This window comes from Dryobates pubescens, chromosome 19 (assembly GCF_014839835.1).
Source record: "Dryobates pubescens isolate bDryPub1 chromosome 19, bDryPub1.pri, whole genome shotgun sequence".
In the NCBI taxonomy this organism is placed as follows: Eukaryota; Metazoa; Chordata; class Aves; order Piciformes; family Picidae; genus Dryobates; species Dryobates pubescens.
In genome coordinates this window covers 12,735,935-12,763,837 of record NC_071630.1, presented here as the reverse complement: position 1 = coordinate 12,763,837, position 27,903 = coordinate 12,735,935, and the positions used below count along the sequence as shown (strand labels likewise).

Here is a 27,903-nt window from a genome sequence, read left to right as displayed (position 1 = left end):
ACCATAATGGAAACATAAGGCTGGTCCTGAGAAAAGGCAGAGCACAACAGACTGAAAACTGTATAAAACTACATTTGTTTGGTTCTGCTTTCCATGTGATGATTTATTCAAGTACAACAGCTACAACTTTTTCCACATTTTAATGGTCTGTTGTTGTTTCCCCACAAGCAGCTGATACCTCACACATTCAGAATGATTCCCTTCCCAAGAAGTATTGTTAACTATAAGCCAGCAGTGTGCTCTTGTGGCCAAAAACAATGGCATCCAGGGGTGCATTGATGGCCAGTAAAGAGGTTCTGCACCCCATCTATTCTGCCCTATTGAGGCCACACCTGGAGAGGTGGGTCTAGTTCTGGACTCCCCAGTTTGAGGGAGGGAGATATTAGAGACAGTCCAGCAGAGGCTATGAAGATGCTGAGGGGCCTGGAGCATCTCTGTGAGGAAAGGCTGAGAGACCTGGGGCTGTTTAGCCTGCAGAAGAGCAGCCTAAGAGAGTGGGGGGCAAGAGGATGGGGCCAGACTCTTCTCAGTGACAGGACAAGGGGCAGCGGACACAAATGGGAACCTAGAAGGCTCCAGTAGAAATGTCTTTGCTGTGAGGGTGCTGTAGCCCTGAAGGAGGCTGCCCAGAGAGGCTGTTGAGTCTCCTCCTCTGGAGAGATTCCAAGCCCACCTAGACATTTTAATTCTGGGCAACCTGCTCTGGGTCACCCTTCTTTATGGACTAGACGATCTCCAGAACTCCCTTCCAACCCCTCCACACTGGCATTGTGACATTCTGAGATGTTTCCTCCTGTTAGCTTGTGCAGTGGCTTAAACTTCTTACTTGGAGATCTCAAAGTTAGCCTATTGTTCTCTGTATCTCAACTGTTCATACAAATTACTCATTACACAGCTCCACGTATCCTTCATTTTCTCCCTTATCTGCACTGCAATTAGCCAGCATATAATGAAGTGTCGTAACAGCAGATCAGAGTAAACAACATGAACAAAAGAGCTGAGAACACAATCCAGCTTTCATGAAGATGTACTTACATAAATTATCAAGAGCAGCAGAAAGGGCTGCAATTTTTGAATTCAGTGTTTTGCAGTCTTCCAAGAAATCTCAGCAAGCCTTCAGAAATCACATATAGCCAGGAAAGGAGGTTGGAAGAATTCCACACATATCATTCCTTGTGTGGTTAGTAACAAGACAAAGCAGAATGAGACTCTACAAATGCACTACATTTCTGTCCTGGGAGCTAATAACATGGGGTGACTCCTGATGTATTGCAAGTCTCCTTGAACACTTCTGCTTCATTTGCCTAAGAAGAATTATTAAAAGTTGGAAACAACAGTTTGGCACCAAAAAAAAAGAAGGAGGAGGGTGGTATGAGTTATCCCAACAGAACAATGTGTTAAGTTTACTAGAAAAGACAACTCATCACTGAACCCAAATCTGATTGCCACTGAAGTGAGACTCCTGCCTCCAGAACAGAATAGGAATAGATTAGACCTGGTTGGAAGAGACCTCTGAGATCATCGAGTCCAACCTATCATCCAGCACCATCTGATCAACTAAACCATGGCACCAAGCACCCCATCCAGTCTCTTCCTAAACACCTCCAGTGATGGGGACTCCACCACCTTCCTGGGCAGCCCATTCCAATGGCCAATAACTCCTTCTATGAAGAACTTCTTCCTAACATCCAGCCTAAACCTCCCCTGGCACAGCTTGAGACTGTGTCCTCTTATTCTGGTGCTGGTTGTCTGGGAGAAGAGACTAACCCCCACCTGGCTACAACCTCCCTTCAGGGAGTTGTAGACAGCAATAAGGTCTCCCCTGAGCCTCCTCTTCTCCAGGCTAAGCAACCCCAGCTCCCACAGCCTCTCCTCATAGGGCTGTGCTCCAAACCCCTCCCCAGCTTTGTTGCCCTTCTCTGCCCTTCTCTCCAGCAACTCAACATCTTTCCTAAACCGAGGGGCCCAGAACTGGACACAGGACTCAAGGTGTGGCCTAACCAGTGCTGAGTACAGGGGCAGAATGACCTCCCTGCTCCTGCTGGCCACACTGTTCCTGATACAGGCCAGGATGCCATTGGCCTTCTTGGCCACCTGGGCACACTGCTGGCTCATGTTCAGCCTACTATCAACCAGTACCCCCAGTTCCCTTTCTGCCTGGCCACTAATGCAGCTATATGGAGAGACTGTCACTCTCTCTTATGAGCAGCCAGTGTACAATGCTGCATACAGCATCCAATTCCACATTTCAGTCAAGGCAGGCCATAGTGGTTTGCTAGAGCTACACAATTCCACCACCAGACAACACCAAACCTCCTCTGTCCAAGTTCTTATTTTTCATCCCATGATGACCTAAGCATATCTCAAACTGACAAGCCTTAGGAAATTCATTTCATTTAAATAGCACCAAGCAATCAAACTGTGTGAATTTATATTGCAGAGTTCATACACTTGACTCTGTGCACTGCTGCAAAACAAATTGTGATTATATCAAATCTGCACCAAATTAAGGCAAGTAACTAAATTAGCAGAAAAAATGTAAACAAAATTCACTGTAGAGTGGAGGAGAAAAGATCACAAACCCTAAGGTATTTATTGAAAAAAGAACCAGAGTCTGCTTTCCTGGCAGTGCAGCACCATCTGGTTGACATTCTTTTCACAGAAGCCAAGCATGGTGGGGGCTGGAGGGGTATCACCTAGTCCAACCCCTTTGCTAAAAGCAGAGTCACCCACAGCAGGTTGTCCAGGCAGGTTTGGAACCTCTACCCAGAAGCAGACTCTACAAGCTCTCTGGGCAGCCTGCTCCAGGGCTCCAGCACCCTCACAGCAAAGAATTTTCTCCCTGTTCTGCTGGGTTCCAGTGTTGCCTCTTGTCCTATCACTGAGCACCACTGACCCTATCCTCTTGTCCTCCCACCCTTTAGCTCTTACTGAGCATTGAGAAGATCCTCTCTCAGTCTGCTTTTCCACAGGCTAAACAGCCCCAGATCTCTCAGTCTCTGCTCGTAGTTTTGCTATGGCAAACCCAGCATAACTATGGTGACAGGAGGAGGAGAAGGAGGTTGAAGAATCTCATTCAGATGCAGAACCTGAAAAATCACTATCCAAAATACTGTTGTTGGCAGCTCTCCACTGCCATCTGCAATGCAAGGGGAAGAGGGAATGACACAGCCAGTCCATGCAATAGAACAGCCTATGGAGGTGTTAATTAGAAATAATCAACAAGTGATAAAGGTTTTATGAATGAGAGACAGGGAATTCAATGAAACATTCTATCTTGTGAAATTGGAGTGCTACTCAAGCCAAGTCAAACACAAACAGCCCTAACTGTTTTCTTTTTAGTCACAGAGGCCACAGACAGCTAAAAGAACAAAAAGCCCTCAGTCCTTTATTGGCAAGATGCATTTGATAATGTGCAGCCTTATACCAACACTAACAAATATTTGGGGCAGAGAATCTTACAGTCTCCAAGACTTTTTCTTTCTAATTTATGTTCACACTGAGGAGCTGTCAGCATAAATCTGTACACCTAAACCAGAAGATTAAACCCCAAGCTCACCATTGACACACAGGACAGATTTCCCATGGTTGAAGAGATTAAAAAACAAACCAACCTCAAGTCTGACAAATCCCACAAGAAACTCAAAATAGCACAATTTACAGAGGAAAGCATTCACTGAACATGAATTAATAGAGTCCCAAAGGGGCCATGCATTTCTGACCTTGGTTTAGAAGCCTTTTGTGCACCAACTGCAGTAAAGTAGTTCAGCTTATCCACAAGAACTTAAGGATTTCTAATATAATGACCTAAAAAAAAACCACCACACCCAAAACCCCCCACCAGATTCCAAGAAGACCCCTTGACAAGTCACAGAATCAAAGAATAGTTTGACCTGGAAGAAACCTTAAAAATCATCTAGTCAAACTCTCCTGCCAACAGGCAGGGACACCTCCTACTAGACCATGTTGCTCAAGGCCCCATCCAACCTGGCCTTCAAACCCAAACCATCCTGTGAAGTTCAGAGAGGAGTGATAAGGGAAGATGGAAAAGCAGACTGACAAGAGATGAACTGAGTTGATGTATCTTGACTTGCATAACATGACTCATGCAAGTTGCCTGGACACCTTTGCAATGGAGAATAAGAAGTAGTTACTTAGAGAGGTATTATGTTTTTCCTAGATATAAAAATTTGAATGAGGAAAAAGTTGTTTGACAAAAGAATTTTTTGATAAGCATGTTCCTGTGGCTGGAATTATCTCCATGGTAAAATGACAGACACATGAAGATCTCTTTAAAACCATATTAGGCAACTCATTAGGTACCACAGCTCAAACCTGCTCCTTCATCAAAGTGGATCAGATTATTTAAGAGATTGAGCACTGATATGACTTCAGAGGAGTCTTCACAAAACCAGCTCGAAACCAAACTCTGAAGCTGAAATGAGAAGCAATTAGAATGATGAACTCATTAACTTGAACCAGCCACATAAATAGAAGTAAAGCCAGTCTAAAAAGCCTGTCTAAAATAGCTGATGAGACTTTTCCCAGAGGATGGATGAGTCGCTCTGCCTTAAGTCAAAATGAAATGTGGAAATAGTTGCAAGCTGTCCATGGAGCAGCATCTTGTTCTAAGTAACATTGTGAAACTGGTACAAGAATTAGCTTCAGGATAAATTAATTGTAGGTTGATCAACAGCATACCAAGCTCTGGGCAGCTATGGAGAAAGCCTGAGGCCAAAGAAATGCATTTAGGTTCTTCTTAAAAGCACGTTGAGTAATCTGTTCTTTTCTTACCATCGCACTTTATTGCACGTCTGCGTAGCGCCAAGAGGAGAACCTGCCACCATGGGGACTTGGATGGGGCTGTGCTGTTTGTTCATGACAAGATCCAGCTTCTCTTCCAGTGATTTACAGGTAGCCTCTAGTGCCAGCAGCTTTGCCTCAATGCTGTCCAACCGCAGGCATATTGTCTGATTAATGGAATACAGGAACGACTAGAAAGGGGAGAATGCAAAAGAAAGCAGTTTTAAAGCCTAAGTGTTTCTCTTCAGCAACATACACACAAGGAAGATAAAATGGGACTGGAGAATGAGCCTAGAGGAACTAGCAGCGTGCCTGGTGACAAAAAGCAGCCACGTCCCAGACTTGTGACATCCAGGAGCGTTTCAGCATTCTCAGATCCTTCCAGATCTTTATTTAGAAGCCCAAAGCACCCAAGCCAAACACATTTTCACCTAAGCACTTTGTTACTGTGATTTCATAAGCCACAAACTCATCTCAAATGGCATGCCAAAGCCTTTCACTTGATACAGGGGGAAAAACAAAAGGACTATAAACCTGGGAACACATCTTCCTGGAGACAGTTCAACAGGATTATGATTTCTTTTGCTGCCCAACCAGACAAATTCAGATGATTACAGTGGAAATTATATCAACGCAAATAACCTCAGAGAGGATTAATGTCGCTCGCTTCAAGTTTTCTCCTGACAGCAAATCCAGAAAAGCAAATAAATAAAACCTGGGTTTCTAAAGCAGTTTGGTTCAAAAGAAAGCACACTCCACTGGGCTTCCCTGGGGAAAACCAGGCCGTTCAAGGGTACTGTTACACACGCTCTGCTTTGCAAACAGCAACTGTGCCATCTTGTGGCCTCCCGTCATAGTGTGCACACCAAATCGACCTGGTCTGTGGTGCTCTTGCCATACAGGGCTTCAATTTCCATGATCATTTCAAAAATGCAGACTTACACACCAGAACTATATTACCTTAATGGCAGTAAAATATTACTCGTGTACTTATGCTCCAAGACAGTAAAAAAATTACCCTAAAGCACCCTAGTGGGAAAAGCAAGGGAAGTTCTGCAGGTACAGAGCAGCCTGAGCTACTGAGCCTGAACCAAATAGAGTTTAATTGTGAGGAGAATGCTGTCAGCTTAAAATATCAACTTCAAACATACTGATAGGGTCTATGAAATGTAAGACAAATCCATACTTAGCTTTATCTTTTAGGCCAAGGTTATTCACTTTATCAAAAAATTATATCAATGGGGATGTGTGAGTCACTGGAATTAATTCTGGTGACACAGAATTGTTTTGGTTGGAAAAGACCAAGTCCAACCATTATCCAACTCTTCCAAATTCTGGTGCTAAACCATGTCCCTCAGCACCATTTAAACACCTCCAGGGACAGGCATCCAACCAGTGCCCTAGGAGCCTGTTCCAGTGTTTGAGAATCCCTTCACTGAAGAATTCTGTTGTAATGTGCAACTTGAACCTCCCCTGGTGCAACTTGTGGCCATCTCCTGTTGTCCTATCACTTGATTGGGAGGGAGAAGAAAACAAACCTCACCTGGCTTCAATCTCCATTCAGAAAGGTGTAGGGAGGCTGAGGGGAGACCTTCTCATTCTCAAGACTAAGCAACCCCACATCCCTCAGCTGTTCCCTGACAAGACTTTCTCCAGACCCTTCACCATGCTTGTTGCCCTTCTCCAGCCCCCCTCCAGCCCTTCAATGTCTCTCTTGTAGTGAGGGCCCCAAAACTGAACACAGTATCCAAGCTATGGCCTCACCAGTGCCCAGTACAGGGGAACAATTCCTGGTCCTGCTGGTCACACCGTTCCTGATACAAGCCAGGATGCTGGGGGCCGCCTTGGCCACCTGTGCACATGCTGGCTCACGTACTGCTGGCTATCAATCAACACCCCAAAGTCTTTCTCTGCTGGGCAGTTTCCAGCCACTCTGCCTCAAGCCTGAGGTGTTGCAGGGGGCTGTTGTGACATTTTATGTAGCACACAAAATTCTTGCTACCAACTCCACAGCCAACACTCAAGATTTTAAAGATCTATGTACAAAAAACTGAACAACCATTTACAAGAAGGTTTTGAATCATTATATATCTTATTAGAGACAAAGAGTTTATTTTACACTCTTTTAGCATCTTCCCCTAAGAAAGCTGATTTAATTGGTGTTCCAAGTACACCCAGAAAAAAGTCATTACCACAACCTTAATAGAGGGATCCTGGCAGTTAATTTCGATACGCTGACGTTTCAGAGCAGGCTCTACGTCGTCATCTGTCACTTCATGATTCTCCAACACAGCTGTAAAGAAAAATAAGCATTGCCACAGTTCAGAATGCAAGAAGACAAGGCTCAAATTAAAAATACATTCAATTCAATACATTCAAATACTCCCAGGCTGAGAAAATGAGATTTAAGGGTGACCTTGTCATAGCTGACAATCCTGAACACTAAGTCTCCAGCTAGGCTAGGGCAGGTCCCAGCTTCTCTCCAGCTCTTTGGGAATGTTTCTGAAGTAACGTTTTTGCTTTGCATCAGAAAAAAATGGGGGGTTGGTATGTTTTGGTTTTCCATAGCTGTGGTTACAGCTCTTTCAGTCACTTAGATGTAGCAACAGCACAGGATCAATGTCTATAGCTGATCTTAGCACATCTTCCCTTAGCAGGTCAATTTCTAAGCATGAGACATCCCAGTATTTACTTTCAAAGTCTGTTTCGATTTGACTGTAATTTTGTTATACCTAAAAAGAACTTTAATATTGTACAAAAGAAATTATTTTACAACTGAAAGTGCTGGGGGATAGTTCTTTTTTTGAGGAAAAGCCTACAACTTCTGTTTTGGCCTGGAGAAAAAAAAAAGAAACAAACAGATTGCAGGACACTGTATTTCATCCAAAGTTTTCAGCACTAACCCCTGCATTAAAAAAGGCCCAGGTAATAAAGCCTATAGAAGAAAAGTAAAGTAAGAAAGGAATCTGATTTGAAGGGTATTGAAGATACACAAGTTAAGCTATTGAAAACCTAGCATGCAATCCTAAAAACCACCTCTTGGGGTGGGGGGGAAGCGAAACCTGCAGCACTGCTTTCTGTTTTTAAGAAAAGCTCAAGAGTGATTTCACCTTGTTAGTGAGGAATGCTACAAATGATCTTTCTGATGCCACCACTACCACACCTACCATACCTGAGTGGTCTGGAGTCAAGTCTTCAACAGCGATCTGAACAACATCTGCCAAGTCTTGTTCTGACATCATTCAGAACCAGGCAGCAATCTCCAATCAAACACCACTGCAGCTCCCCAAGTCAATCACTTTACAAGTCATGCAATCCTGAAAAACAGCAGTGAGAGCAATGTTAGTACAGGTAACTTGGTGTATCAATACTGCCTTTGTTACTTCCTTCTGCCTCTATAAAAGGAGATGCAGTTCCTAATGGAAATGACCAATCTACCAAGTGACTATCCCAGTGGCATCAACTGCTACATTACTCAGCAGCCTCATCAAAGAGTAAAGGACTGAACTATTTGCAAGACTTCTGAGTAAACCTTTCAGTACTAGGACTGAGACAAGAGCTCAAGCTTCCCTTGCTGAGCCACCTTTTTGTGTTTTCCCAGTGGATACAGAAAGCATTTAGTTCCAGAGATTTGGCAGCTCAGCAGCATAAAGTACAAAATAATCTGGTTTGTTGGTTTGGGATATTTTTTTCCCCCAATTTTTGGTTTAGAAGTTTTAAGAGCATATGAGACCATTCCTAATTTGCAGAGGTTTCATTTACACATTATTACACAGCTCTTGGAACTGATCAGACTTCAGGATTTAGTCTTGATGTCACAACAGCACATGAAGCTCCTGAGCCACATCACATCTGCCACCACTGCATTCTGTACAGATGTCTGCACACAAGATCCTCACATGCCTGAAATTTAACAGGCCCCTCCAATCTTCATAAACATTCAGTGAGAACAGGGAGCTGCCTCATACCTAATTACAGCTAGATTTTAAGCAAAGCCTATGTTTTTTTCCCTGAGCTCTGCCACTTGCTGAGTTTTTCCTACAGCTCAATTCTGATCAGCTATTTTCAGAGTATGCTCCTGATTTTTAAAGCCAAAATATTTCTCAGCTCTTCTGCCTTGGAATTCTCCACCAAGGTTAATTGTGTTTTAAGAATGTTCTCAGTCTGCAAAACTGAATTAAAATCACTCCTATCTCTGCTTTCCCACAGGTTACCAAGGGAGGGACAATGAACAGCAAGAGATCAGCTGGTGCTGTCCTTTTTAACCTGAAGCAAAATGCACCAGGGAGAGAATTTGAGTTTTACTGGTGGGAATGGTAATTCCCCCTTCCACACTGACACCAAATCAGATCCAGCTATGCATAAAGATTTTCCTTTTCCACTTGAGCACAGGAAAGCCATTAGGCCAGACAGGTGGAGTTTGAAGACAGCAACACAACTTACAGAAGAATTTTGGAGTGGTCACTGTAGAAGTCCACCTCTACAGCAGGTCTCCCTACACATCAAAATTGTTTGCTCAAAATACCAGCACTACCAACACTGAGCCATGTGAAATTCTGAGCCTGGTGAAAAACTGTTGGGACAGCACAAGACTGTGGCCACAGGCCCAAAAAACAAAAGCCTTGGCAATAGATTAGTGCATATGGATGCCATTTTGGCACACTGTGTTTGCCATTTCTGAGAAATCCTGGCCACCAGCCAGGCTGAACATAACAAACCAGCTGTGCTACGGTGACAGCTGCAGAGTGATATGGACTGCTAGTAAGCTTAAGAACCCTGCCCTTACCTTGAAGGAAGAGATCCCCCACTCCAAACACTATAAAGGGCAAATTAGAGCAAAACCCAGCTTTTAAAGCTTGGTCTATTTCCACAGTTCAGGATTTCACCAATACTTCACATGCTGCATTTAAACCAGTTATAGCTACAAATAGAATAGGCTAGACTAGAATATAATAGACTAGACTAGAATAGAACAGAATAGAATCTATGGATCATCTACATGGTTGAGTATTTTATAGAATCATGGAGTGGTTTGGATTGGAAGGGACCTCAAAGATCATCTAGTTCCAACCCCCCTGACATGGACCGGGATACTACTTGACCAGGTTGCTCAAGGCCCTGTCCAACCTGGCTTTGAGCACTTTCAAGGCTTGGAACCTCCACAGTTTCCTCTGGGCAATCTGTTTCAGTGCCTCACCACCCTCATGGGGAAGAATTTCTTCCTAATGTCTAAATCCAGCTGCTTCCAGTTTGAAGCCATTATCCCTCATCCTGTCACTCCATGCCTTTGTAAAAAGTCCCTCTCCAGCTCTCCTGTAGCCCCTTCAAATATGGGAAGGCTGCTCCAGGGTCTCCCTGGAACCTTCTTTTGCAGGGGGGAACAACCTCAGCTCTCTCAGCCTGTCTTCACTGGACAAGTGCTCCAGCCCTCTGGTCATCTTCATAGCCTCCTTTGGACCCACTTCAACTTAATGTCATAAACCATTTGGCAATGTTTTTGTTCAAATGCCCTGTGATAGTTCACGTGATGCACATATTTAGCCATCCAAAATTCATTCTAAAACACATCCCTGAGATTAATTAGACCCTTCTTCAGCATGAACAAAATTCATTTCACACTTCTTACATCTGTTTTCCACCTCACAGCAGAGAAGTACCAAAATATGCTGTCACAGAGTCTCAAAACAAGGGCATAAGAACCAAACTATGACTGGCAGGACAGCTACTGCACAGACCCAGCAATGTGTCCTCCCTGCATTAGTATTTATTTCCATTTCAGCCACTTTTATGACAATTTCAGTAAGTCAGACACAGCTCACAGGCAATTGGCCAACATGCTGACTGAACACATTTTTGCCTTCTCAACAGGCAGAACAAAACAGACTTCTGCTGTCACCAGCTGCAGAGAGCTCCTGTATCAAAACAGAAAGGGAAAACAAATAAATTACTAGCCCTTGATGCGTGGATTTAAGAAGGCAAGGCCCAAGAAAGCTGCAGTAGGTGCTGCAATCACAGCAGCCATCACAACTCGAGTAAGGCACCCCTCTTCCAAACTCAGAATTTCAGTTTAGGGCAGGAAATTTTAGCAGTGGTCTGACCCTGCTTTCAGAACCAAGGGTAAAACCCTGATAAAATTTAACAGGATTAGAGCTGGAGTCAGATTAGTTTATCAGCTTTAAAAAGCCTCAGTCAACAAATTCAGAATAACTTGGCCAATATAATTTCCACATATTTTACTGAGGGAAGGATTTTCCAGCACTTCCTCAGGTTAAAAAACTTCTTTTCTTGAAATCTGCTGTATGTTCCCAGCCTTCTTTTCTTTCTTTCCTTCCTTTCTTTCTCCTGGCTGCAGTTCTAGTCTGCATTAATTCTAAATTAAGAATGTGTACATTGGCATTAAGAAGCCAATGCTGAAATACTACCTGGAACAAGGAGTGAGCTACAAGAAATATTACCAGAAAGCCAGGAAGTGGAGGATAAACCACAACAGGAGCATGAAATGCTCCCACTTCTTCTCTCTCAACCAGCATGTGGAAGCTGGATGAATAGAGCAGTATTTCATAGTCAATTCACCATTATCTGAGGGAAGGGGATACACTAGTAAATGGAAAATGGCTCATTAACACATCCACTACAGGAGGCCTTGGCCAGCCAAACTCAAACTGACTCCAGCTGAGTTATTTAGGTGGATCTACACAGCACACATCACTTATCCTGGAGGGCTTTTCTAGGGGTTGGAAGAGGCTGCTTCAACTCTCACCCACTGTAAAACTGAAAACAGGTTACAGTGTGTACCAGAGGGATTTCTTCCTGCTTTCATTCCCATTGCAGCCTTGGGTACTTGCAAATATCAAAGGACTCTAACCCTTCAGACCTCTTATCTGAAGTAGCAAGCTGTTAGTCTGTTCTCCCAAGCAGCAAGTGACAAGAGGGAAATGACTCAAATTGTGCCAGGGGAGGTTTATGTCTGACCTGAGGAACAATTTCTTCCCCCAAAGGGCTGTCAAGGCCTGGAACAGGCTGACCAGGGAAGTGCTGAAGTCCCCACCCCTGAAGGGATTTAAAAGGAGTGTAGATGTGGTCCTGAGGGCTGTGGCTTACTTAGCAGACTTGGTAGTGTTGGGTCAATGATTGGACTTGATCTTAAGGGTCTTTTCCAGGCAAAATGATTCTACAATTCTATGTAGTCAGTTCCTAGATCAGCTCCTTCACTGTCCACCTTTCCCCCAAGCCAGATCAGACATGGTTTTTTCTTAATCTTTGCCCAACAAACCCACCAGAAACCCATTTGTGTTATATAAAGCAGCACAAACTACAAAGTTTTAATCACAGTAATGGGAATAATCACACACAGCAAACACACTGCACTGGGTCCTTCTAAGCCTCCCCAAAACCCAGTTCCAAGCTTCCAAGACAGAATAAGCACCAGCAAGGAGTAACCTAACCAAATCTTCTCATAATAAATCCAGGCTATGTGATCAGCCATCAAACCTTCAAAACATTCATTTCCCCATTTCTGTATTATCAAAATACAGACAAACCCTGCTCCCTGTTCTTGGCTTCTCATACTCAGAGCCAGAGAGGGAAGCAAAAAGCCTAGAGTCATTCCCAGGGACATGCAGAAAAACTAATCAGAGACCTATTAAAGGTATCAGTTTCAGCAGGTTAGATAAAAGGGCACTCAATATCTCTGCCAATACTCTTATACAGCATTGATATACTTAACACAGAATTAAAGTAGCCTTTAATGAAGCAAATTCATATTTGTAAGCAACTAAATTAAATTCACCTGCATCCCAGATTGGTTTTTCCACACATTTAATGCAATTTAATTCCTCTATTCTACAACAAGAATTCAGAGTAATTCTTCTGAGCAATCCCTCATGAACAAACCTTACTTAAGGACCTGATGGCTTTGTGAAGTCACAGGGCATCATTCCAAGGTGTCTCATCAAGAAACACCCAAAGCCTTGTTAACATATAAAAGCATGCACAAGAGAGAATCTCTCTTTTACTAATGAGGGTAAATGCTATGCTGTAAAAAACACATTCCAAAGCTCTAGTCTGCTTAGGAGTATTTAACTGAAATTCTGGTTTTTGAGCAGCTAACCAAACCCCTGGCTAATATCTCTCAGTGTTATGGACAAAGGATTTGCTACAACAACAAAGTGTGGAAAAAAGCTGACCAATGGTGATTTTACTTTGCCCAACATAAAAATGTCCTTTAAGTCACAGAATTCCAGAATCCCAGCACGGTGGGGCTGGAAGGGACTTGTGGGGATCATCTAGTCCACCCCTCCCCCTGCTAAAGCAGGGTCACCCACAGCAGGCTGACCAGGATCACAATATCCAGGCAGGTTTTTAATTGTTCCACAGGAGGCTCCACAAGCTCTCTGGGTAGCCTACTTCAAGGTTCCAGCACCCTCACAGCAAAGAAGTTTCTCCTCATCTTCAGATGGAACCTCCTAGGTTCCAGTTTGTGCCCATTGCCCCTTGTCCCGTTGCTGGGCACCACTGAGAAGAGTCTGGCCCCATCCTCTTGCCCCCAGCCCTTTAGCTCTTGCTGAGCACTGAGAAGATCCCCCCTCAGGCTGCTCTTCTCCAGGCTAACCAGCCCCAGATCTCTCGGCCTTTCCTCCTCACAGAGATGCTTCAGTTCCCTTAGCATCTTTGTAGCTTCTACTGGCCTCTCTCCAGCAGTTCCCTGTCTCTCCTAATGAATTAAGGCCAGTTTTCAAGTATGTCATTTCTTCTACAAAGACATACTCTTCTCTATACAACCACTATGTGTCTATCAGCCCATTTTTCTGAGCCTAATCTCTACCATGGATGGGACAAACAAAGGTCCTTATCTTGCAAACAGCTATGATTTGCTGACACACAGAAGTTTTCCGAAGCAGCAAACCAGCCAGACTACAAAGGCAAGCCTAGTGATAAGAAAGGATTTGATAAGGGCATGCAAGTGTCTTAATCCTCTGTGAGGACAACTTTGTGCCCAAGTAAAATGACCTTATGCTGTAAAGGGATTAGAGTATAAAGATCATCCACCCTCTGAAAGTGAAGATCCATAGAGGACATAATGCTCATTAACTCCACTGCTGTAGTTAAGTCACTTCAACTTCCCTGAGTTCTTGTCCCTTCAGGGACACAGCCCAGATGGGCCACTGAGCTTTAAGTCTCTGTGCAAAGAATAAATCCACACTAAGAATGCCTTTGTGCAGCTCAGTTAAATCCACTCTGCAAGAAATTATGCAAAACCAGCAAAAAGGCACTCCAAGTACAAACCAGACTTTTTCACTTGATAATTTTAATGCAGAACAGCCAGTGTGCTCAGGCTAGAGCCCTGGCAGCAGATCTCCTGCCCTGGAAGACTGTTGTGTCTTCACAGAAACAGTCTCCACCAGTAGTCTCATGGGAAGAGCTGGGAAGTAGAATAGACCAGAATAGAATAGACCAGACCAGGTTGGAGAAGACCTTCAAGATCATCAAGTCCAACCTATCACCCAACACTATCTAATCAACTAAACCATAGCACCAAGTACCCCATCCAGTCCCCTCTTAAACACCTCCAAGTGATGGTGACTCCACCACCTCCCTGGGCAGCACATTCCAATGGCCAATCTCTCTTTCTGTGAAGAACTTCTTCCTAACATCCAGCCTAAACCTCCCCTGACGCAGCTTGAGACTGTGTCCTCTTGTTCTGGTGCTGGTTGCCTGGGAGAAGAGACCAACCCCCTCCTGGCTACAACCTCCCTTCAGGTAGTTGTAGACAGCAAGAAGATCTCCCCTGAGCCTCCTCTTCTCCAGGCTAAGCAACCCCAGCTCCCTCAGCTTCTCCTCACAGGGCTGTGCTCCAGACCCCTCCCCAGCTTTGTTGCCCTTCTCTGGACACCTTCCAGCAACTCAACATCTTTCCTAATCTGAGGGGCCCAGAACTGGACACAGGACTCAAGGTGTGGCCTAAATGTTTGCATTGTTTGATAGTTGAAGTTATACACAGCTATTGCAAGGTTCTGAAGTTGATGATGCTCTTTCAGTCTTGCTCTGTGACTTGTAACATTTTTATAATCCCAAAGTTTGGCTTTTTGTCTAGATCAAGTCACTTCAGCTGGCAGCTGGAACAGAGCTTTCCTACATGGATTCATAACTCCCCCAAAAAACCCACAGTACAAATATCAATGCACTGGAGCAGATGAGGAATAACATAAGAAAAGGCAGCAATTAAAAGCATGCAGGGTAAGTGCACTGTAAAAACAAGAGCTACCAGCCTCCCTTATGCTCCAGCTCCCAGATCAGAGAATTATCTGGGTTGGAAGGGATCTCCAAAAGTCACCTTGTCAAACCCCCTCTGCAGTGTGTAGGGACATCCTCTGCTAGATCAGGTTGCCCAGAGCCCTGTCCAGCCTCACCTTGAATATCTCCAGGGACAGGGCAAGATGTTGCAGTCTATCACAATATGAAGTTGAAAATCATATTCATGGGAGGATGGGGAAAGAAGAGGTCTGAATTTACACTTCTTTATTACCATTAAAAGCTACAAAGGGGAAATCACAGAATCACTTTGGTTGGGGGCGGGGGGGGAAGCAAACAAACTTTGAGATGACCAAGTCCAACCATTCTCTTAACTCCCAAAGCTGGTGCTAAACCACGTGGCTCAGCACCACATCCCTGCCTCTTTTAAGCATCTCCAGGGATGAGGATTTAACCACCTCCCTGGGGAGCCTGCTCCAGTGTTTGACAGCAACACTGAATATTCTAATCATTCTCAGCAGCTGTTTAGCTGTCACCTGTATTCTCAATCTACCTTAAAAGGCAAGTAAACACATGGTGTTTAAATCAGTTTCACTGTAAAGCTACACAAGCATGTCTGTGCAACCATTTAGTCAATTAGAGTATTAGCACACAGACATCTCTGGTTCAGGCAAAGATCAGGGAAAAGACTTTATCCTCCCAAAACATGACAGAAATGTTCCTTATCTCTGGAATCACAGACAGCAGCCATAACATTCTGGAGACAGATCTAGAAAATAACCATCACTCACAGAGATGCTAAGCTGATGGGACTCCAGTGTAAGTCCTCAAAATGCAGAAAGCAACAGAAAAAAAAGGAAACAGCTGCTCTAAGAATCAAGAAACTCAAGATTTCCTTGAAGTACAGAATGTTGCAGGGAGGCAGAGATTTGCAAGGAACAGCTACAAAAGCTCACATTAGCATTATTGTTTTATTGGTTTGCTTCTAGAAGTATTCTCCCTTGTTGAGTTTTTGGTTTGGTTCGGTTTGGGTTTGCATTCCACCTGGTACAAGCCACTGTTTTGCTTGGATGTCTTTGTCTAAGTCTTCTAACTCGCTGCCATTGGCCACAATCCTAACACAACGCACAACAAACTGAACCAGAAATACCACTGTCCTGCTTTCCAGGACACATTCTGGCACAAGCAACCACAGCCCTGAGCGTGTGGCCACACACACCAGCAACTCCAGCACGAAGCCTCTGCGGACCTTGTCTAAACATTGTCGGTGCTGCAATGTGCCAACACCCTCTCTGCCACATCTTTGCTATGAATATTCCCCAGTGAGCTATGGAGGATATGTTAACACCTCTTACAACCACCTTTTAGGTGCTTAAATGTGCAAAAAAAGTCTGAGTTTAATTTTATAGACACATAAACCCCCTTGAACTTAACAAGGCTGCCCATATGGAGTGGATATACCTAAGTGTTTGCAGCTGCAGGGCCTTATGGCAGAGGTCAGCTTCCACATCCTGGCATCATTATTCAGGACACAGGTCGGTAGTGCTGGGCACAATTTGTACCTATGGCTGAAATCCAGCAAGCATGAAACAAAAGCTGTCTAGATGGCATGCAGAACCAGATGTAGCCAGGCTGCCTTATTGTTTTCATCCACAAGAGGGGGAATTGTTATTGATGACAGCTCCAAAGAACCCAAAAGTGCGTAAATCCAAAGAACAAACATATTACATACATAGAAATGTCTCCAAGCTGGAAGAACTTAGACCCATGATTAGAGCTGTTCTGAGACAGGTAGTCCAGAAGGCCTCTGAACCTTGGGTAACTGTACCTTCACTTGAAGTCAGAAATTACTTGTTTGGGGGTTTTTAACTATAACCTCAATCTATTCTTCTGTGACTTTTCTTCTGTTGTAGGAAATTCGAGCCACTGCATGGCACAATCAGAATTCTTTGGGGTGGATCTGAGATCTTCATAAACCTCTTTTTTTCCACAGCACCCCAGCATGGCGGGGGCTGGAAGGCACCACTGGTGATCCAGTCCAACCCCCCTGTTAAATCAGGGGCACTCACAGCAGGCTGCCCAGGATCACAGTGTCCAGATGGGTTTGGAATCTCTCCAGAGAAGGAAACTCTACAACCTCTCTGGGCAGCCTGCTCCAGAAAACTCAGAAAACTCCCAAACACCCTGCAGACACCGGGAAAGGATGGATCTTTGGTGAGATTATCAGCACAATTGGAATGCTCTCAGAGTGTACCCCAGGTAATGAAGGCAGCTGCACAACATCAGGTTCAAACCATACCTTAAAACATCACACCTAACTTGCTCTGGCTATGTCTTCACAGAGAGATGGTTGTATCCCATGACCTTTCTACACCAGAAACTATTCTCAAGGAGGACATGGATTTGTTAGGAGGCCATGAAGATGATCCAAGGGATGGAGTACCTCTGCTGTGAGGACAGACTGACAGAATTGGGGTTGCTCAGCCTGAAGAAGTAAAGGCTCCAGGGAGACCTTCTTGTGGCCTCTCAGTATGTGACAGGGGAGTCCAGCATAGCTGGAGAGGGACTTGTTACAAAGACAGGCAAATCCAATCTAGGTAAGACTGCTGTCCCAAGGATCCATAAACTGCATCTTGCTTTACTAACTCTGACAGAGCAAATATTGCTTCACTCCACAGCCCAAACACTGCAATTTAAGCAAACACAAAATGGGTTACTTTTCAATACCTTGCTAAATCATGTATGATAATTGGGGAGATAGGGAAGGGAAGCTTCTTCTTTATTAGAAATCATTAAAAATACGGGCAAAACTCAAAAAAAACCTGTAGCAATCTCATATTTTCTAAGGAAAACACACTAAAAGTGTCAGAAACTACTTATCTATATTATGGCAGACAGAAGTGGGACTTTTTACTTAATGAAAAATAGTCAACTATTCACTTTCCTAAGCATCAGATTAAGGCTGGAGAATATTATTTGTTCTGAGGAGCTAAAGAGATCACTGAATTCAGCATACATTTCAAGCTGAAATCCCAGCAGGAGGCAGCTATCAGTGGGTACATCTTTGACCCAACTCAAAACTGGCTGTCACAGGTTTGGCCAAGTTTAGCAACATCCATAACTTTACTACGGAAAGAATCAGAAGCTTCTCTACTTAAAGGCAAGCAAAAGATCATTTAGAAACTGCAGTTTGTGTAGGAAACTGCTTGCAGGTGTTTCTGGAAGCAGACACAAGTGCAGAAATGACCTTTCACTACATGAGTACCAGTAACCAAGCCCTGCATATGGGAGCTGTACTCCTGAGCCATGCACAGACTGGGAAACATGAGCAGAGCTGCAACGTCACACTCGCATCACAGGGCCAACACCACGCTACACGAGACAGCGGCTCAGCCAGGAAAATGCCCCTCAGTGAAATTCCAACCAGAGAAGACTGCTGAGGAAAACATCTTGCCCCACACTGGTCTGCAACAACAGCACTGCTGAGAAGCCACTTCCCTCTAGCTCAACTATTCTACACCCAAAGCTGCTGCTCCCTTCATCCCCAAGATACTGTGCGCATGGCATGGGGTGCTGCCCCACAACTTTGCAAGTCCATCATTTATCAGAGACCCCATGCTCCCTTACAGCAGAATCTGATCTCCTCTGACCACAGTATTCTTTCCCCACGTTTAAATGAGCTCTTCAACAGAAGCAAACAATAAACACAGAGGCAGGGGGTGGAAATAAGCCCCTACAGCTGACCCTGACCTCCTTCAGCATGCTCTGTAGGACCCTTGGCACACAGGTTATTCACTGGCAGAAGGGATTAAGACCTTCTAATACCATAACTTCCCTGTTTAACTGCCTCTTCACAGAAAAGAGGCTTTGCTCTTATCATTTAGAGGCTTTACTGTGAAAAGTTGGGTCAGCCTAAAGGCAGCCAGACAGCCCAGGACCCATATGCACTGTGACAAGCTCCTGGTTGAAGCTCACGGGAAATTTGTGCAAAATGCTTTATTCTTTGTGTGTTCAGCTCACCTAAAACAGAATCTTTGACTGTAAAAGCAAGTAACACCTTTTCTTTAATCATTTTCTATACTTCCTAGTATGTGCACTGCTACTCTTCTATATGCTGGAAAAAAAATCTTCTAATCTAGCAATTCCTGGGAGGACAAGAACAAGCCTCAATGCTGGCACAGGCTTCTACTATCAAAAAGCATGATGGCCAAAATAAAACACACCACAAGCAGTCTGCTTATCAAAAGTCTTCAGACAGATTTGCCACCTGTAGCTATCTGGAGGAAGAAAACATTCAAGCTGATGAAACAGACCTCAGCACTGTTTAAAAACACAGGGATAGCATCACTGCTTTTAAATTCTGACCCAAAACACTTGTGAAGATAAACTGAAGAACATCAGTTCAGCAGAACACAGAGCAAGCAGTTCCTCACACTCCAAAACGCTTTCATTAGCACAGACTGATCCTGGTTTGTCCTTCCCTCTCCCTCCAGTAAAATAAAGTCACTCCAGCTTCAGATTTGCAAGACTATCCATTCACAGGCTGTTCAAGAGAGGTGTGTCCAAGGAGCAGGGAAGGAAGGAAAGGGTGTTTAATGTTACAGTTGCTATGAATTCCCTCCATGGGTAGGAGATGCACATTCTTTTTTCCCCTCGTAAGATACAGGTGCTCCAGATTTCAGAGAATTGGAATTTTTTTCCTTTAAGGGCTGCAAGTCCAGGGTTTGCAAACAGAGAGAAAGATCAAATAATTTTGTTCAACAGACAGCATCACAAATTATTTTATTTAAAGTCCCACATGCAGAGGATTTTATGAAGCTAATCCTTTTGGTGCACTTCACATGCAGTCCAACAAGTCTGGCAAGCGGTAGGAAAAAAAATGAGTGCTTAATAGCAGCTTTAAAACCTAAACCTGCAAGAAAACAAGTGTTGGGGGTCACTTTAGAGGTATTTTATTATTATTTTACTTGGAAATTAAGAGAGTATTTAGCCTTTTAATGAGTATGTTAAAAATAAATGGAAAAAAAGCACAAGATTCCTTCAGTAGTTAACTAGTCAAATTTCAAGCTAATCAAATCTGTGACAGCAATTTTATTGGTGAAATGTCGTGTACAGAGACAGTGTGTTGCTCCCATTCTACTCATCAGCTTTGCTTTGCCTCCTCCTGCAGCAGCTCCTGCTATTCTGCTCAAATCACAGAAGGTTTCTGTAGATCTCTGGGACAAAAGCTTCTGTGCCAAATCACCCATCTCCTCCTTTCAAAACAAATGTACTGAGAGTCTTTGCTTCCTAAAGAGCATCACAGCAACTTCCAGGCATTCTTCAATGAAAAGTAGGAAGGCACTCAAGTTCTGACAACATATGTTCTTCCTGCACAAACGATGCTTCACAAGTGTAGGGAAAAGCCCAAATTCAAGAGCAGAGACAATTTCAAGTCCTTGCACGTGTGAGCATACTGTCATTAACAGGGCTATGAATCCCTCACCGAAGCACCACTCCCTGCAAAATCAAGGTGAACCCATGCATAGCTCTTTTGGGTCGATGCAGCTATGACTAGCAGCTCACCTTTCTTCACCTCAGCAGTCCAAAAAAGTATACAAAAATTATGTTACACTCGGTTAAAACAGCACAGGCAGGAAACAAGCCTTTTGCAAACATCTTCAGCAGAACAGGTGCTGATGGAACCCTTTCAGCTGTGAGCACTGATAATCATCACTCGCTCTTTTCACTACCCTACCTTAATGTTATTACTCAATTACTCCAAACGCTATTAATCAATTACTCCTTTGGAAGAGCCTAAAAATGCCTGTGCTGTAATTACACAGTAACTTAAACACAGCTGGATAATTAAGGCAGTAAGGCCAGCTACTGTTATTGTAAAACAGATTATAAATTACACAACAGAAGAGGAAAAAAAAAAGGTACTAAGCATCTTCATCCTCTGAAGGAGATGGAACATTTCCCAAGTCCAAACATAAATCTTTTTACTCTCTTCAATAAATGAACTAGTTTTTCTTCAGAACATCTTTCCATGTATTTAGTGAAAACTGAACTGCTGCCAAGATGTAATGTAGAAAATGAGGGTTTCAGAAACAAATTCTTGTTATTCTGGTTGATTTCCACAGACATCCATTTTCAGCACATTGAGTAACTTCCAACAGAGGAAATCCACTGTTTCAAAGAGACACTGCTAGGAAATCACTGAGACCAAGCCATCTTTTGGGGGAGTTTTTTTGGTTAAGATCTTCTGGAGTACTCCAAACTGTGCAAGTTTTGCCTCATGAAGGCCTGCCATCAACAGGGTACTACACCTAGGGTAAATTTCACACAGAGGGTAAAAAAGTAGCAAAAATAAAAGCGGTTCCAAACGTATCACTTTGGAACTATTTGAAAGCTGCTTCCATCGAAGGGATCACTCAGTTGCTAATACTCCTCTACATTTGTTTACTGAAAAAAAAAAATCAAATCTTCCCTTGAGAGCACTAAAAATAAACTGATGCATAAACTATATGTCCCGTGGCAGGCTAAAAAGGCTATATTTGGTTAAGTACACAACTTCCCACTGTACAAGGATTTAAAATATAGATCGTTAAAAAAGCAACCCTTGGAATTGCAAATAAGGAAAAAGGGATGAGCCAGTGTGTTGTCAAAGAGATCACGAATATGAAGAGCTGGAAAATACCTACTCCAGCATGGGTGTGAAAAACCATTACTATGACTAAATGACCAGACGAGCAAAACATCACCTCAGGAGACGATTTTTCACCCCCCCTCCCCCTCCACTAGCAGGCATGTGAAAGCAGACCCTTTCCATTACTGCTACCTGCAAGCAGCGGAGAGAAAAGGAAGAGGCAGTACCAATGTCACCAGGCATTTACACTCTCCTACGACAGGGAGGGAGGGAGAGAAGGAGGAGTGCACTCAAAAGGAAGAGGGATCTCTTCCTTCCCAAAATCCTGCCTGCAGTGCAGCGTGTGCGCGACCCGAAAGGAGGGAAGGCTCCAACCTGCCCCCTCCTTCCAATCGAGCAAACACAAGCCTCGGGGAGGTGGAGAGGGCACGGTCTTCGGGGACACTGCCGGGGAAGGGACACAGCAGCCCCTCCGTCTCAAAAGCCGCACGGCCCGCAGGGATGACCAGCGGTCCCCTGCAGACAAGGGGCCAGCAGCACCGAGAAGCCCCCGCAAGGGGCTGACAGCACCCCCCCGGGCCTGAGCGCGGAGAAGACAGGCGGGGAGCCGGGAGAGAAGGCGCAGCCCCCCGCGGAGGGCCCAGCTCCGGCGTCCCGCGGCGGGAGGAGGCGAGTCCCCGGTCGCCCCCATCCCGCCGGCCTGTCCGGGTGAGGGGGCGGGGGCCCGCGGCCCCCCCTCCGCCTCGGTCCCTCCCCGGAGCCGCCGCCTGTCGGGCCGGGGTGCTCGGACAGCGCTGTGAGCAGCAGGAAGGCTGTGAGGGCCGGAGCTACACGCCCGGCGTCAGGCCCCCCGGGAGCTCAGCCCCAGCCGTCCGGCCGCGGGGCGCCGCGGTTACCGTGTGCGGTGCCGAATTCTCGTGGTGTTTGTCGAGCGGCTGCGATAATGGCGTCCTTCCTCGCGAGAGATCTCCTTCTCCCCAGCGCGCAGGCGCCGCCGCGCTGCGCCCATCGGCCCCCGCCCACCCCTGCTGGCCGCGCAGGCGCAGTGCGCACGCGGCCCCGCTGCCGCCCTTCACCGCCGCGCCGCAGGGACAGACTACAATTCCCAGAGGGCAGCGCGCCGCCACTACGTGCCCGCCCCCGCCGAGCACGCCGGGACCTGTAGTACCTGCGTCTGGTGCGATGCATGCCGGGAATTGTAGTCTGCACCTCGCGCAGCAGCCCCGCACACACCCACCATAGCCATCGACATCCGCACAACGTCTCTCCTCTCTCCCCTCATCACCCTGTAGCGCACCCCGGCCCTGCTGCAGCCCTGACTGAGCGCGCCACGGCAGCGATACCAGGGTGGAAGCCCTCTGCTGTGGGGATAGGCTGAGAGCTGGGGCTGTACAGCCTGGACAAGACTCCGCAAGAAATTCTTGTGGCCTTCCAGTACTTAAAGGGGCAGGAAAAGAAGCTGAGGACAGGCTTTTTAGCAGGGCCTGTTGTGACAGGACAAGGGGTGTTTGGTTTAAAATTTTAAAAAGGGAGATTTAAACTAGAGATGAAATAATTTGTTAGCTGCAGGTTATTAGACCCTGGCCCAAGTTGCCCAGAGAGGTGGGAGATGTCCCATCCCTAGAACCATCCCAGGTCAGGTTGCTGGGGGCTCTGAGCAACCTGCTCTAGTTGCAGAGGTCCCTGATGACTGCAATGGGTGTTTGGACTAGATGACCTTTTAAGGTTCAAACCCAAACCTGTGTGATTCCATGAAAACCCTCTTTCTTGGACCAGAACACCACAGCAGGGTCTTGCCCTGTGCCTAATGACAGTGAGGGAGATGCCAGCATTTCAGGTAACACGGCCATGTGGTTTCTGTTCTGTAGCTTGCTGTGCACAGCTCTGCAATTCCTTCTGTGACAGCATCTCAGGGCTACTGCAGACTCCACTGTCACATCTCTTTTTTTGTTAAGCATTTCCATACCTGCCAGGCTACAGGATATGGCCAGCAGACAGATTAAAGGTATATCTGCACCTCAAGAGCCACCTGCACTGAGCCTCATTTCCCTTTTCCTATTCCTTTCTCTAGTTCTTCCATCTAATTTCTCCCTGCTCAAATAGCTCCTGAGCACTTGCATTGCTGAAATGGGAGGATCTGAATATGAGCTGTCATGTTAAGGAGAAAAATGTCACCATGCTCAGAACACAGCTGCAGAACAGGCAGCAAGTGGGAATTTGCTAAATTAGCTCATCAGACTGATTCTTCTTGGTGTGAGAACAGAATGACTGGGAGAAGGTGGAAAACCTTCTGTTAACCTTCTGGGAAGGACAAAAATATGCAAAAGCACAAGAAGGAATTGGGGAGTAAGTGTGCAAGTAGCTCTGAAAGATTAAAAAACATGAGGTTATTTTACTATGTCCTTTTATATCATGGTGTAGCTCAAACAAGACCATCATCATACTTTTTCAGCTTCAGCATGGCCAGTGGTGCCTTTCAGGCATTAAAACTTTCCTTAAGTGAGGTGCTTAATTCAGCTCTGCAGTGTCATGACACACAACTGAACCCACTCTGGTACAGCTGCAATTGGTCACCATGACATCTACAGACCCATGGCTAAAGGGAGCTGTTGCCATGGCTGTTGGGCAAGTGGTTTGAAATGCTGTTTTCAGGTGCTGCAGCTTTGTCACATTCACACACTGTCCCCAGCAGGACATTTATACCTGTATGAAATTAAATCAGGCATGTCACTAAAGCTCAATTTCCTAAAGTGTTTCAGACCCCAGGGGATCAGTTCCTCCTGTTCATCTGTCTGAAGTTACCGAGTTGGAGAACAGACTTGAGAGGTTTCGTGTTCCAGGCAGGGAAGCTTACACTGACAGAGGCACGTGGACTGTGCCTTTCTTTGACAGGGCTCATAGTGACTTTTCAAGCTGCTGTTTTCAGTCTTAAAGAGCTGCATGAGCCTGGGAATTAACAACCAGTGCATTAGGAAAACCCTTGCTTCTCCTTCCAGACTGGTAACTGTTCAGCTGAGTCTGTTGATTTATTTATTGTGTTCTCTTCCTTCATAAGCAGATTAGAAGTTCAAAGGTTAAACTACTTATAAAGTGACTTTTCACACAGGGTTGTTTCATGCTTTGCTGCACTGATTTGCCCCACAACAGACTGGCCAAACAGTTTCTGCTGCACCCAAGCAACTGCCTGTTCCCAGCTAGAATAACAATGATATACATGCCAGTGTTCTACCTCCTGTGGAAAGTAGCTAGTAAAAGCCTTTGCCATCAAACCAAACCTAGGTAAAAGCTGTTCTATTTTCTCATCAGTACATTCCCTCCCAGAGATTACTAACTTTCATCCTGCTGAGGACCTGAGATCCTGTTCCTCTCTGTACAGCCAGTAAATCATTTCTCAGCTCAAATAACACAACAAAAACTTTCACTGTCAGGAATCAAATCTATAATTCACCTGCAGTCATCTAACTGCAGGAAATACTGACAGGATCCAACTGATGTTGACACCTTTGATCAGAGATAGCAACAAAATTAAAAGATAATGTAGCAATTTATTACCAAGAAAAGACTGAAACATTGCCTTCTGCTGGCAGCCCAGTCCACCCTGCTCATCACAGCACTTTGGAATACACAATTAACATACCTCTCCTAAGGGACTTTTAGCAGAAATATGATTTTAAATCCCTTTTCCCCCTCTAATTCCTTCCAAAGCAAAGGGTGTTTCCTTCACTTAAAATTTTACTTGCACCAACAAATCATGAAGAGAACATCACTTGTTCTCCTTGAGACTGACACAGCCAAGTATGGCATACTCTTCATGACAAAAGATATTGGTCAGTGGTAGAAGAGAGAAAAATCTTTCTGTTCACAAGCTAACAGTGGTGACCTCCTTTGTGTTTAAAGCAGCAGCCCCAAATTTGGCTTCTTGTCTTTAATTTACCAACACACAAATGAAGCAAATACATCCTGTTGTCCTGCTAGCCTGTTTGTCCCCAATAAAATTAATGAGATATTTCTTTGCTCTTTGATTTCCTCACCTTTCTCACCCTCTTTTTTTTTAAGTTTTTCTTCCTCTCTCTTTTCTGTATGTGCTAACCTTTCTCTCTCCTGTTATGAAGAATCATTTGGGTCCAGGAAGTATCTAGCTTATTTTACCCTTGTATCAGCATTCATTTACTATTGTTTCCTAAGGAAGTTGCTGCTTTCACATGTTTTGTCTGGATTAGGAGAGATTGGTATCTCATTCATTGGTTTCCTTTTCTTTTTTTTTTGTTAAGAAAAAAAAACTTAGCAGAGCATCAAAGGTAAAAAATTAACACACTGTGCACACAATTTTGCAGCTGCAGCACCAGCAGGAAAACAAAGGTTGCCAAACAAAGCATTTGTTTAAACAAGTGATGAGCATTCATAATTATACTTACTGCTGAGCATGAGAATATAGAAACAAAGGCCTGAAGAACACAGAAGATGTGATCAGGGCACAGAAGTAACTCTGGAGTATTTGCCCAAAGAACTCTGCAGGAATACTTTTTCTTATGGATAAAATCCCTGATCACATCCCACACTACTAAAAACAAAATGAGTGCTTGAAGTTTCCCTCTTTATTCAGTTTCTATCACAGAATCATTTTGGTTGATAAAGACCTTAGGGATCAAGTCCAACCATTTCTGCTTCAGTTACTTTATTCATTTTCTCTATATATTAACTCTCATAAACTGGGGAGGGACACAAACACATCCCTGTGAACACAGCTGTGCTGTGCTCTGGTGAGACCTCAGCACAGGAGAGACCTGATCTAGTTGGGGATATCCCTGCTGACTGCAGGGGGACTGCACTAGATGATAGTTAAAGGTTCCTTCCAACCCAAACCATTCTGGAATTCTATCTTGTGACACAGTGATGCTTAATTACAAGTTACATAAAATAGATTTGTTGAACACAGGTAATGTTAATGTTATTTGTAAACTTGCTGTAGCATTTCTCCTTTTATCAACAGACAACTTGACATCATATGAAAATTGTTGAAATCTGTGGTTAGTTTTTCCTCCTCAAGACCATTCTTCCTCATCACTCACTTTTTAGACACCACCTCCATATTCAGTTCTCTCAGAAACTCATTACACAAAACAAGCCAGGATTTGGTAGGGTTTGCTCCTGTACCTATTTCAGTTAGCTCTACAACTTAGGGCAAGACAAAGGCATTTTCTGTCCTATCTCTGATCTCAGTTCTGGTTTGTGCTGATCAAACCCCTGCAATCAATTAAGATACTCTTAATTTTAATGACTCAGGATAGAATAAAAGGCCTTGGATCCCCACAGCAGACAGAAAAAGATCATCATGCATCTGTCATCCCGCTGGACAAAGTTCCTGGTCTTGTAAGGTCATATGTACTAGTCGAAGAAATAAGGTGAGAAGTCAGGAATGAGCTCAGTGTTCTCTATTTATGTACTGTTCATTCTCCTGGTATTCATCACAGAAAAAAATCCTGACAGGAGGCTGTTGCTCTTCTCAGAAACCTGCCCATCTCATGAGCTCTGCATCTGCACTTTGCCTGGCTGTGATCATCCCAGGAGCACGCTCACAGCTGCCTCTGCTGCCCTTTTACCTCTGGTACACAGCTGATATCTTTGCCAGTGTTTGCAGTTTGCCCAGCTCTGTTCAGGTTTGCCACAATGTTTACTTGGTCAGGGAGCTTTATCAATCATCAGGGTTTTTTTTAATCCACTGGGATTATCACAGGTCTGAAGGGGAAGCTCATCACATCTACTGATTTTTAGAAGGTTTGATCCTATTTTTCAAACTGAGAGTTGCCTGAGAACAGCTTTTTCACTCAGTCCTCACCTTCACAGACTTAATAATTTTTTATACACCTTTTATTACACTGCATCAATTTATCATTAAGGTTATTGTAAGCAACCCTTAGTAAGCATCATGAAAAAAAACCAACCCAAATATTCATCCCCTTTGTCCAAAGAGGCATTCAGAGCACAAGTCAGATGGGTAGTTACAGTGAGAAGCTTCTAGGTTTTTTTGACGATACAATAAGGGCATTTCCATTGTCTAGTCACACTCTGCATATGGAATTACCCCCAACTATGAACAACAACCGAAGTTTCGTTTTACAGCTCTTGGGCACAACCCATGGCTGAGAAGGGCTTGGTCTTAGACACAGCGAAGCAGGCAGCTGGGGTAATGAACGACAAGCATTAAGAAAGACTCTTCT

General features: G+C 44.4%; 1 protein-coding gene across 2 annotated transcripts in view; it reads right to left on the bottom strand.

Annotated features, from left to right (window-relative positions):
- Positions 1–22,689, bottom strand: part of BANP (BTG3 associated nuclear protein) — a 164,217-nt gene extending 141,528 nt beyond the window's left edge. For both annotated transcript variants that reach the window (XM_054170127.1, XM_054170128.1), the window contains exons 1-4: positions 22,582–22,689; positions 7,976–8,120; positions 7,002–7,096; positions 4,795–4,994 (exon numbers count right to left, since the gene is read on the bottom strand). In XM_054170127.1, the coding sequence (XP_054026102.1) occupies positions 4,795–4,994; positions 7,002–7,096; positions 7,976–8,045 (365 nt within the window). In that variant the 5' untranslated portion in view covers positions 8,046–8,120; positions 22,582–22,689. The remainder of the gene's footprint in view (positions 1–4,794; positions 4,995–7,001; positions 7,097–7,975; positions 8,121–22,581) is intronic.
- Between the last annotated feature and the right edge of the window lie 5,214 nt (positions 22,690–27,903).